The sequence below is a fragment of the Mustela erminea genome, chromosome 13, assembly GCF_009829155.1.
Source record: "Mustela erminea isolate mMusErm1 chromosome 13, mMusErm1.Pri, whole genome shotgun sequence".
Lineage (NCBI taxonomy): Eukaryota > Metazoa > Chordata > Mammalia > Carnivora > Mustelidae > Mustela > Mustela erminea.
Genome location: NC_045626.1, coordinates 47,197,468 through 47,210,681, shown reverse-complemented (window position 1 = coordinate 47,210,681; position 13,214 = coordinate 47,197,468). Strand labels below are relative to the sequence as shown.

Below are 13,214 nucleotides of genomic sequence, written 5' to 3'. Positions count from 1 at the left end.
CTGGTTCCCGTCTGCCAGCCCGACCAGACGGCTACTGCCGCAGAGGCAAGGACTGGTCTGTCGGGATCTCAGCCGTGTCCTTGACACTAGCACAGGGCCTGGCCCAGACCCGATGCATAAATGCTTGCAGGAGACCCCAACACCCGAGCCCACGCGATCCTATCCATGTAAGTACAGAGCTGCCTACCTTTGTCACTGGCATTTACGGAGAAAGCAATATTGCTGTCAATGGGGGTGTACTCAGAGACAAAATAGCGTTTTCTGAAAAATAAAAGCATGTGAGCAGTATTAGGGGACCTTCATCATATGAGGCTATTTTTCTGACAGTCGTGTAACCCCATTAGAAGCTAACTTCCTCATTCTGTTTTCTTCTTCCCTAACTGCTGACTTCCCCCACCCGCCGCCCTGCTTCCCTGGTTCTAAGTCCTGCTCACCAGTCTCAGGAGAAAATTTAAGTTTTTTTTTTAGGATTTATTTATTTGAGATAGAGTGGGAGAGCAAAAACACAGAGATGGGGGTGGGGTGGGGGAGGGAGAGGGAGTGAGAAACTTTAGCAGACTCCCCACTGAGCGCAGAGCCAGATGCAGGGCTTGATCTCACGACCCTGAGATGATGACCTGAGCTGAAACCAAGCGTCAGACATTTAACCGACTGTGCCACCCAGGCACCCCTTAGAAGGTATTTAAAAAATAGATTAACAAAGGATAGTTTCACCTTGTAGCCTTCATTTAGGTTTAAGACTTTAGGTCCTTTAAAAGCAGCGAACACAGCGCTGCAGCGGCAATGTGCATTCCTACCACCTAGGGCGTCGTTCTCAACATCAGTCTCCAACACAAGGAACCAGGGCTCCCTGAGGAATAGGTGGATTCCAGGCTGGGGCAGGGAAGATACAAGATGAGTCTGGAACATCTTGTGATTCCAGAAACTAAGGACAGGCTTGACAAAGGTGGGGCCAAGGTAAAAACGAAACACAGGAGTCAACCCGAAGGTGCTCTCCATGGTCCAAACTGGAAACATCTGAGCAGCGGGACAAATGGCAGTGTTGACCAGAGCCCACAAAATTAAAAAAAAAAAAAATTCCTGATGTAAATATAATTGAATCAATAATTAATTAGAGCAGGAAGGATAGCTGTCTGTACAGAGTAAGTCCAATTCATAAAGGCAGAAGAGATACAAAACCACCAAATCACCACCAGGCAAATGCCCCAGCAGTACCCGCTGCAGACAAGAGCCACCAATGGACGCTAGAGTCAGTGGACAGTTTTAGGAGAAACGAGGTATTAACCCAGTTCTGACCCATCTCCCTTCAGATAAAGATCAACTCCAAAGGGAGAAGGGGCAACTCTGTAGGAGAGAAACGCAGCAGACACCCTCTCCACCCAGCGACCAAGGTTCGTATCACCAGTGGAGAGGTGCAGGGAGATCGTGCAGCACCCAAATGAGATGCTGAGAAAGACTCATCACTTCTGTGATGCTCTTGCCACAGACACACAGCCTCAATCTGATCACGAGATCAGATCAGAAAAAGATCTATCAGATAAAGCCTACGGGGGGACATTCTACAAAATAACTGTCCAGGACTCATCAGAAGTGTTGAGGCCATAAAAAAACTCCAGAAAATCAGTCACAGACTGGGAGACAGTAGTAAACAGAAAGTGAACGTGGAGTGGGGTCCTAAATAGAACAAGAGCGGCAGAGGAAGGTTTTCGTGGTAGTAGCTGAACGAAGTGTGTGGTTTAGCTAATACAGTTACACCAGCGTTGTTTCTGCAGTTCTGATAAATATATACTATGAGTGATGGAAGTCGTAGCATTAAGGGAAGCTGTGTAAAGGATATATATAAACTATTTTTTGCACCCTCCTGTTCAGTCTAGCATTATTTCAAAATGAAAGTTAAAGAAAATGTACTTCCTCATTGTGAATCTAAAAGAATTGTAGACAGTATTGCATTTGATCAGATTTAAATCAGATTCAGCTAAGACGGGCTGTTAAAGAATGGGTGATTAATGCACAGTGCTTTAAAAATCAATCAGCGATTTGAATAAATCACGAAACCAACTTCAAATGTTTAAATGCCTCAGCAGGCCTCTGACTGCCTACTAATTAAACCCAGGACACACACAATCACAGAGTGTATTCATGTGATACTTGTTTCTTGGTTTCATTAACCAAGAACTGCCAGGCGCAAGCTGGAAGGGCCACCTGGATCACCCCGCTCTTCTCGCCCTGGGGATCACACGGAACTGCTCACCTGTAGCACCACACGGCAAATACTGCTCCAAAGAAGACAAGCAAGAACGCCATGTAGGTGGTCCACATGATGACGTACATGGCGTCCAGGCCCAAGATTCTCCAGGGAGCTGGAGGGGGTGGCGGCTGGGGCCTGGGGCCACACACGGCCGAGCAGTCTTGGCAGCTGCACGGCCCCGTGACCTCGTCCACAGACTCGTCACAGCCCTTGGTGGCGTTGTTCATGGGCTCCATCCCATGGGCCGGAAGATCTGCAAGGGGGATGGGCTTGAATGAATATCTTAGGGATACAAATGACAAATTCTGCATTCGATGATATTGAAACCCAGTGATAAAGCACACGGACGACACATGGACCACCGTAAGAGCAAAAAGGATGGGAGGCTTCTGTGTGATTGCATGAGGTTTTACTGCCTTGTCCTGCAGAAGTGTGAGTTTCTGCCAATAACTTCGGGCACAGATTTGTCCCCGAGGTCGGAGCACCCCACATTCCACGGTACAACTCCATGGAGGAGTGAGTCTACTAGGATCGCGGGGCTCCTTAAAAGTCCTCTGTAATGCTTCGGGTTTTTTGTTTTTTGTTTTAATAGAAAACAAAAACCCAGACTCATTCTTACAACTGGGTAGCAACACCTGAAGGCAATTCCTCCTCCTCCATGCTCCTTGCCAGCCCCCTCAATTAACCAGGGGCGGGGAGAGAATGTTCCACTTAGCTCTCTCACTCCTGGAAAGTCCAGGAACTAGTTACCTGAATTTGTTTATCTTCCTGTTGCAGATTAAGGTTCCTGGGCTTGGGAGTCTACCTGAGAAAATGGGCGTGATGGTAAAAGGCGCCTGGCCGTTGTCCTTATTGAACATGTACTCGATCCAGTTGGTGGCGTTGCAGGCCCCGGCGTCCTTCCCACACAGGAGCCCCAGGGCTTTGTCATTACTGGAGGGGGCCTCCACGTCCCGGCAGGCGTTGTACATGGCTGGCAGAGGAAGGAGGGCAAAGGGCTGAGACACCATGCTGCTTTCGTCAAGGGGTGGGGGGGGGCGATCTTACAAAAGGCACCTCGAATGCGGACGCAGCCATCGGCCCTGCACCCAGAAGCCCCTGGCCGGTGGGTGGGACAGTAAACACCCAGGGCAGGAGTGGAGATTATCCCTGACACAGACTTATCACCCTGCCAGCAACACGCTGGGCTACATTCCAAGGAACTTAAACATAAAAAATACACAGAAAGGCTTTACATGATCCCCGACGCTCAGATAAGTCTTACTACCACTGCAGAGAAGAACGAGCGGAGGCTGAGGAAGGAGAAGCAAGAGCCCTAGTGTCTTGCAGTCAGTGAAGCTGGTTCCACAAATCTGGGGCAGGAAACCCCACCGCTGAAGAGTTTGGAACTCTGAGGAGGAATCTGGTTTTAGGGCAGAGGTCACGTGTGAATGAACCTACTACTGCTCTCTTTTGTCTCTGTTTTAGTGCACATAAAGACAACACGCGAAATAAGGGCAATGTCAATGACCTCTTGCACATAAAAAAGGAGCCGTAATGGGTCCGGTATTAACACTCACTTACCAGTGCCCACCACAGAGGCCACTGGCCACAGGCGGCAGGCTGGAGCAGGGGCCTGCTCCAGGGGCCAGCAGGTGACCCGCCCCCTACCCCCAAGCCCTAACTGACCAGCGGGCTACTTACAACCAGGCCCAGATACCAACAAAGGGAGAGTTCCATACTGCCCATACCGCCTCATCTCCTCCCTTTAAAAGCAGCCCCCAGCCACTGCCTCCTTGAAGACAGCCCCTCTCTCCTCTGCTGTCCAGCCTGCTGCTCCCCCGCTCCCACCCTGCAGACTTCTATCCCCTTTATTCTGCCTTAGGTGATTTTTTTCACTGTCCGTGCCACTGGCTTCCTGCTGGCCCTCGTCCCACAGTCGGGGGCCCCCATCCGATTGAGAGACACCCCATTTTAGACAGCACACCTACTTGTTAGAAACATCCCAGGATCTTCTCTAACTCTAAGGAGAAACTTAATAAATTCATTGTGTTTTACCCTCACTCCTGAAAGGCAGTTCGGGTGGAGTGACCTCCTTAGGAACATGAGGATTCCACTACCTTCCGGCCTCTGTCACTGCTGGTCAGGAAATCTCCAAATGGCATTCTTTTGAAACAATTCCTATCTTTTTTCTACTTCTTTTTAAGAGACTAGTCTTTGGAGTTCTATAGTTTTTCTATGCTATATTTATATATGGATTTTTTAAACAGTTTTATTGAAATAGAATTGGCCTACCGTATAGTTCACCTATCTGAAGTCCCCTGAACCCCTTCCCTATGAATACTTGCCCTTCCTGAAGGTAAACCACAACCTGAATTTGATGTTTCCTATGCACATTTATGTATTTTTATGGTATGTTGTATCAATAGATATGCAGTACTATTTAGTATAAAAAACATGCTACATATATCCTGTAACTTATTTTCAGTTTTTTAGGTCATTCGACTCATACAACTAATTCACACATTTAACAGTTTTAACTATTCTATAGACTATGACTATGCTCCAATGTTTATCCATTCCCCTCTGAGTTAGCATTTAGTGCCTCTAATTACTTATTTTTTATGAGATTTTATTTATTTATTTATGAGAGTGTGAGCAAGCATGAGTAGGGGGAGGGGCAGAGGGAGAGGGATAAGCAGATTCCCCACTGAGTGGGGAGCCTGATTCGGGGCTTGATTCCAGGACCCTGAGATCATGGCCTGAGCCCAAGGCAGACATCCAACTGACTGAGCCGCCCAGGTGCCCCTATTTATTTTTTAATGGACTTCTTAAAAAGGAGTTTTAGATGGGGTGCCTGGGTGGCTCGGCTGGGCATCTGCCTTGGGCTCAGGTTGAGCCCCTCATCTGGGTCCCACTCAGCAGTGAGTCTGCTTTTCTGGCTCCCTCTGCCCCTCCCCCTCCCCACTTGTACTCTCTGCTCACTCTCTCAAATATTTTTTTTTTTTAAAGAGGAGTTTTAGGTTCACAGTAAAATTGGGCAGAATTCTCGTATAACTCCTGCTCACAAGCGCAACCTCGCCACCATCAACAGTGCCCAGTGGTGCATTCGTTTCATCTGATAAACCTATGATGACGGACCACTGTCACCCAAAGCCCATAGTCTATTTTGGGGTTCACACTAGGTACAATACATTCTATGAGTTTTGGCAAATGTATCATGATCGTACCCACTGTCACAGTATTAAACAAGCCTCACTGCGCTTAACAACCTCAACATCAGAACTCTTTGATTTCAATCACTTTCAACAAATGCTAGAAGGTCTTTCTCAGACTGTCCTATGATTTCTAGTTGCTGTAGTTCCCTTTCTCCTGATGTTGTACCTGCTTACTGTCCCTTATGGTGATGTGTTTCTTCATAGTCAAACCTCCCCTCCTCTACTTTCCCTTCCACAACCTCTCCTTAAGTTTTGCAACAACTCAGAAGTTACACGATTCAAATCCACTAGAAAAAAGGTCTAACGGCTTCTAAAGTGTACAGAAATAAGTTCGCATGCCCTAAAAATTTCTATGTAGAAACTTAGGAAGGAGTTAAGCAAATACTTTAAAGAGATTGTTTTATGGGTTGTAGCTCAAGTCTAGATACACACGAAGCAACACTTCCTGTTTCATGGGCCAACGGAATTAAAAATTATCCCTTTCACATAGCTAACAACCGAAAGGAACAAATAAATCCACTGCCCTGATCAACTATAAAAAAAGGAATAATAAGAAGTTTACTCACCATTGGCAAAACTCTCTCCAACATAGTACTGTAATTCTTTTACGTTTGTTTTCGTCTGGTTTGTAACAGGATCAACATAATCTTCAGTTTCTGTAACATTCAGAAACTGACTTTGCTGGGGGCTACACGTCAGCTCGCAAAACAGGTTCATTAGGTTATAAAAACAGGATGGACATCTAAAGAAAAAATAAACTATATTTTGTCTGATCTCACAGATAATAGGGCCAGCAAAAACACAATTTACAAGAAGCAAAGACCATTTAAAACTTATAATAAAACGACAAATAAATTACCAAAGGACGTCTTAAACCCAGACATTCTCAACCCAAAGTCAGAGGTCTCTTTAAAAACTGCCCCAAGTACTACACATATGTTGTCCAGGTGTAATTTCAGAAAGAGAAAAATGCTTCTGTGCTTTGTAATACAGGAGTATGATTTGTATTGAAGCTAAAGCAACTAGGGAGCGTCACGGTGACAATTCTGATGAAGAAGAAAAATGAGGGAAAAATGAGACTCACACGTTAGACTATTCACCTTCCTACGGAAGGGCTTTTTTCAAGCCCCAGGTAACCCCTTGGCCCTCTCTAAACACAAGAGGATTTCCCTGCGGCTTGAGGAGAAGCTGTAAGGACAGCGGAGGCGTTCTCCGACTGTATGCACTGCAGAAGCCATGGGTTTTCATGAGAACTACAGACTGCTCTCCTTCAGGTTCACGGCTGAAGCTCCTAATGTTGACCTGTTGGGTGGCAGAACTGGCTCCCCAGTCGGATTCACTGGTATCTACAGAAACTGCTGCTTCATTACACGGGCATTCTCACAGCACAGCCAAATCGCAGTCACTCTCAACTCTGATCCAGTCCAGGTGCCAAGGACACAGAACACAGAATGGGGGGGGGGTGGTCCTGCAATGCCCCTGGTCTAGTGAGGGAGCAGACATGCCTTCAGGAATCCCGTGCTTTCCTGTGACAAGCACAGGAACCACAATTACACCATCCTAACGGAAACTGCTCCTGGGGTGCATGGATTTCAACCACGTTCTATGGATTACGAACTCTTGCCATGTTACCACATTTAATCTCTGCAATCATCGATTTTGATAGTTGTACCATATTCCTTATGTTGGCTTCTCGTGATTCGCTATTACAAAGAGAGCTGACAACCGGAGGAACATTTGGTTATCTCTTGATCTTGGTTATCCTTATGTCTGTAGCGCCTGTCTAGAGGGGGTGCTAAATAAATGTATTCTGACTGAATGAGGGCTCCAGCCTCGCTCCATCAACATCCCCTAGCCTTCCGTGGGGTGTGCTGGACTGACGAGATTCTCAACTTTCTGATCTACTCTACAGTAGGCTGCCCTGAAAGGACAGTTTAGGGGTGGTTTTCCACTCCATATTGCCAACTTACACCTCTGGGAAGAAGCAGGGTTTCCTCAGTGGATGCCGACTGTCCTGTCACCCGCCATGCTATGCACACAGACGAGGGCTTCCCTTCTTCCCATGTCCCTCCCACCCACCTTTATCAGGGTAAAAAATTTAGAAAGATACCATGAGGTGCTGTTCTACAGACCCCCCACCAGCTTGCTCTTTTGCACATTTGAGAACCAGTGAGTTAGCTTCAAGAAGAACATCTACCATGCAACCCTTTTCACAGCCCTGGGCATAGAGAACGGCCTGGAGAGTGGACTAATTTTGACAAAACCAGCCAACTCTGCCAGAACAATCCTGTTGACAGCTACCAAAGGCCAGCTCTAAGGATGGCTGGGACTCTAGCATCTCAAGTCACTGCAGGGGGAGAGAGCCCTGTGCCATCCAGGGGCAGGGAGGGGAGGACAGCCACGCAGAGGACCTCGTGAAGGGGGGAATCTCTGGTCACAGACATGGCAGGACCACCTGAACCTCTCCTCCTCTGCACAGCACCCAGAGGCTCGAGAGTGAAAGGACCCAGTTCACAGTGCAAAGCCCCTTGGGATGGGGCCGTCTCAGAGGAAGCCCACGCCTCTGCTCTGCACGGAACTGGAAAGACGATGAACTCTGGTGACTCTTACTTTATCAAGAATTTATGCTCGATTTCTGAGAAGTCCTAAGGCTACGACTTATATTATTGAAATATATTATATTGAAACAACATAAAAACTAACTTTTAGGAGGAAATCAGAATGCCCCTGGTTAACAAGTGCTCGAGACCCGCTGTTGTGTGCATGCTGGGTGGCCAGCCTACCTGGACAGAAACTGCAGGGGCAGCTGCAGGCTATCCTTCAGGGTCCGCAGCTGCTGCACGTCGCAGCACACGCTGACGTTGTCAAAGAAGAAGCCCGGGCAGAGCTCCTTTTGGGTGAGAAAGCACAGTTATCACAGCAGCAAAATCAAATAAGGATACACATTCCTCAAAGAAATAAGACCATTTTATTCACACAGTCCTTTTTTTAGGTAAGCAAGATAGGTGTCTGCAAAGTTCTTGCAGGATTCTTTTAAAAGGCTTTCAAATTGGGGGCGGCTGGGTGGCTCAGTCAGTTAAGCGTCTGTCTTGGGCCCAAGTCATGATTCCAGGGTACTGGGATTGAGTCCAGGTCAGGCTGGGGCTCAGGCTGGGGCTCAGGCTCCCTGCTCAATGGGGAGTATGTTTCTCCCTCTCCCTCCACCTGTGTGCGTGCACCCTCTCAGTCTCTCTCTCAAATAAATAAGTAAATACAATGTTTAAAACAATAAAAGGCTAACAAAGTTATTATTTATAAAAGAGGGAGTGGCAAAAATAGAGGCAGTAGAAATATTTAAAAAAAATTTTTTTTTTAAAGATTCTTATTCATTTATTTGAGAGAACGAGCACAAGCTCTCAGTCTGTTCTCAGGGAGAACAGACTCCCTGCTGAGCAGGGAGCCCAATGTGGGGCTCGATCCCAAGGCCCTGAGATCATGACCTGAGCTGAAGATAGATGCTTAAACCGACTGAGCCCCCCAGGTGCTCCTCAAATTTTTTTCTTATTTGGAAGCTCACTCTCCTCCCTTGACAGTCAGTTTTATCTCTTAAGTTTTATGTTTAAGTTTAACCCAAATGCTATTTACTACTTCCACTGGTTATTCCCAGGAAAGTCAGATGTCTTTCATAATTCTGATGAAAGCAGCGTGTAGGTCCAGGAGGCCTGGTGCCCTGTGTCAACTTGATTTTACATTACTTAAGGCTCTAGAACCAGTCTTATCTCCTGGATTTTTCTAGTTCTTCTCTAATGTTGCTGTGTATCAGGAATGGTAAGCAGGACAGCAGAGAACAGAATCCTGGTAGTAACCGAAGCTCACAGATTCTGGGTGGAAAATGGAGGAATCACTAAACCGAGGACAAAGGAGTCATAGGCACCTAACGGCCTCGCTGATTTGAGTTGTGAAACCCAAGAACCAGGGGGAGAAAAAAAAAAGCAAACTTCTAGTACATTTTCAAGAAGCTGCAAAGAGCCAGACTTAGGTACCAAGGTCAGTCCCTCAGTAGTAACTTGTTGTGGGGAAACGATGAGAAAGGCATAAAGTCAGCCCCGGGGAAATTCCACCCCAGAATTATGTTATCTTCTGTGCCCTGGTGCACCCCAGATAAGCGTTTGGGATAAGATTTAAGCCTGTTAGTTTCAGCCCCACCCCACCACCGATATTTATGGGATAATTACAGAGGATCTCCGATTAGCATCTTGTGTTCCCAGTGCCACCAACAGCAAACTTACCTGCATTAAGTCATACCCGTCCTTCGGCAAGGGTTTTGGTGGCCCCGAGTATTGGCAGTTGTACCTCTTGTCTCCAGATGCAATTCCACACTCTCCATACCACACACAGGACTGTGCCAACACCTACAGAGTCGACACAAAACTCCATCCATCAGGGCCTCAAAGGCTAAGGGAAATTTCAACAGCGAAACACCAGTACAGAACCTTCCAACGTTACCCATAAATTGAAGTGGCAGCAAAAGGCACTGGGTAGTTAATTTTTTTTTTTTTTTTAATTTATTTGACAGAGATCACATGACCCCAGGATTCTGGGATCATGACCTGAGCTGAAAGCAGAGGCTTTAACCCACTGAGCCACCCAGGCGCCCCGGTAGTTAATATTTTGAAAAATAATAGTTAAAATAGACCAGATGCCCACAATGGGCTTATCAAGACAGTCAGTTAAGGAGGTCCTAGAAATTATTTACATGATTTCTACTTCCTGCTAATTTGTTGATGAAAGGAAGCTATACGTCCTGAAAGATCACTAAAAATCCATGTAGAGGGAAAAAAGCAAGATAGTATGTGATATGCAATTATTAAGGCCCTACTTTTGCACATCTGCATGTGAAACTAGCTCCAAATAACAAAGGAACATTTCCACATATATTTAGGTTAAATAGTATCAGCACTTCATGAGTAACATGAAAAGCAAAACCCAGAACACCAACAAACCCTAAGAAAGAATGAGAATAAACATCTTGTCCTCAAGATTTAAGGAGAAAGCAAGGCATGTGCTAACTTTAAGGAAAACCACCTCAGCAATCTTCAAAGAAAAATGTTCTACTCTTCCATGGAGGTTTCTCAAGGGCCACTCATATTCCCCATGTGAGAGTCACAAGGCTGTCAGAAAGCTGGGAAGGGGAGGAGGGTGCAGCGTGAATCAGCATGTCAGCGAGCTCGGCCACGCTGACCAGGGCCACAGGCCTGCACGGGCTTGCAGTCATCTGTCCCACAGGGAAACAAAAGCTATCCAGAAGCAACCATGACTCCCAGGACACTTCACAGAAAAGCCATTAAAAAAAATCTGAATAGAAGTCACAGAGTGAATTCTCTCCAGCATCAGTGGCATATGACCCACACATAGGCAAGGAGGTCAGTCTATTTGCTGGTCTCTGGCATCAAGATACAAATCTTCCCAAGGGCTCCTGAAATGCTAAAAACATGAAAGAAAAAACAGCTCACAGGAGGCTGGGGTGTGTATGTGCAGGGGAATCAAAGGGCTCAGAAAGACTTAATTCATTCTTCAGATATGTTAAGATTTATTTATTTATTTGAGAGAGAGTGCATAAGCGCAGGAAGGTCAGAGGGAGAGGAAGAGAATCCCAAGCAGACTCCCAGCTGACTGTGGAGTCTGCTGTAGGCCTCCACCCCAAGACGCTGAGATCACAACCCGAGCCGAAACCAAGAGTCAGATGCCTAACCGACTAAGCACCCAGTGCCTCTCATTCTCCAGATATTTTATTTTAAAAAGATTTTATTTATTTATTTGACAGACAGAGATCACAAGTAGGCAAAGAGGCAGGCAAGAAAGAGGAGGAAGCAGGCTCCCTGCAGAGGAGAGAGCCTGACATGGGGCTCGATCCCAGCACCCTGGGATCATGACCTGAGCCAAATGCAGAGGCTTTAACCCACTGAGCCACCCAGGCGCCCCTCCAGATATTTCATTTATTTTTTTTAATTTTTATTTATTTATTCATTTATTTGACAGAGAGAGAGATCACAAGTAGGCAGAGAGGCAGGCAGAGAGAGAAGGGAGGAAGCAGGCTCCCTGCTGAGCAGAGAGGCCGATGCGGGACTCGATCCCAGGACCCTGAGATCACGACCTGAGCCGAAGGCAGCAGCTTAACCCACTGAGCCACCCAGGCACCCCCCGCTCCAGATATTTTAAAACAGACACCATCACTTACACCTATCAGGACTCATTAAAATATATGTTTACTCACAAGGAAGGGAAATTATACAAAGGAGGAAGTGACAAGTATTCAACAATGCCACATATCAAACCTTTGCCTAGAAGTTGCAAAATTCCACCACTATTTTGATTTAAAAAGAATCGCAGCAATTAGGCCACAACCTAGTGATTCCAGGGAAAGTACTGCTTTTTCCCAAACTCCAGTTTTACAATTAAAAGGAAATTATCCATCTACTGACATTTGAAAAGGCTTTTTGCCTTTTTTGCAAAGAAGGAGGCATAACTGCTGAGACTGACATTTAAATACAAGTGGCCCCTCACCCCCAGCCCTGGCAGAATGCTCAACAGACCCAACGGGCAAGCAGGCCCAGGCCTGGGGCACTCTGGCAAGTCACCCACCAGAGTGACAGAAACCCAGCCAACAAACCACAACTCTGGCATGACTAATGGGAGGCGGGTGTGGAGTCTCCGTTCCCTTTCCTCAGCGTTCAGCGCTATGAAAGAAAATAAAGGCCGAGGGCACTGTGGTTCGCAGTCATCCTTTATAACCCACAGCTCTTATTTCAACGCGAAGTTTCCATAGTCTGGCAAAATAGAGATGGACAGGGGAGTGGGGGAAGGTCAGGAGCCCCAGGTTCTGATCCTCAGAACCCGGGAGGCTCTCAATCAGCGTGCACGCCGAGCCTGACGGCACGTGGGGCAGGTCCCCGGCCTGGGCCGAGCAGTTCTGCTCCCTGCGAATGGCTCATAACGGCTGCCAATCTCACAGGTTTGCTGCGAAGATCGGATATGGGACTATATATGGAAGTACTTGGTAAACTCAAAAGCACTATACAATCCAACGCAAGAAATGATTACTGTCGTCTAACTGCTGGGACCTCAGTAAAGGACCTAAAGACCTGAAGTAAAACACCTGACATTTCTTTGGGCTCAGGAAAATTGTGCTTGACTCAATCCTTCTAGGTTTGCTTCCCAAGGTTGTCCTGCCTCTAGAAGCACCCCCAACCCAGTGGGGCCCAAAGCCACTTACAAGCCATTTGCTTATGTGTTAGGCACTGTTTCACTGCTCTTCATATATTAATGCAATTAATCCTGATGAACAAGCTGATGACAGAGGTGCTATCATACCCATTTTACAGATGAGGAAATGGGAGGCACAGAGAAGCTGATTTGTGTAAGAGTGGCAGAGTCACAATTCAAACCAGAACATTCCAGTTGCAGAAAGAGACTCTGAATAAAGTGTAATCAACTGCATAACTTGGGTCCTCAGTCTAGCACCACACCGCCTCCCCGCCCTACCTTGCAGGAGGCACAGGCATGGGTGCACAAACTTGCACAGCTGTGCTGGTGGGGAGCCCTCCTTTCCCCCCTCAGCTCTCTCTCGCCTCCCCTCCCTCTGATCACCATGGGCTGAAAACCTGAAAACCAGCTGGTGCTGGTGCGGCATTTCTCAGCCTCCTCAGGGGCCTCCACCACCTGACCGTCTCTTCGACCTGCTCGACCTCATCTCTTCGCGCATCCCTGTGCATCCTTTCGTCGGCTCCTAC

The 13,214-nt window shown here is 46.9% G+C and overlaps 1 protein-coding gene across 1 annotated transcript in view; it reads right to left on the bottom strand.

Moving 5' to 3' along the window:
- Positions 1-13,214, bottom strand: part of NPC1 (NPC intracellular cholesterol transporter 1) — a 48,498-nt gene that overhangs the window by 23,293 nt on the left and 11,991 nt on the right. Inside the window, 6 exon segments of the mRNA XM_032309181.1 lie at positions 188-261; positions 2,252-2,501; positions 3,054-3,221; positions 6,012-6,187; positions 8,229-8,335; positions 9,714-9,836. Coding sequence (XP_032165072.1) covers positions 188-261; positions 2,252-2,501; positions 3,054-3,221; positions 6,012-6,187; positions 8,229-8,335; positions 9,714-9,836 — 898 coding nt within the window.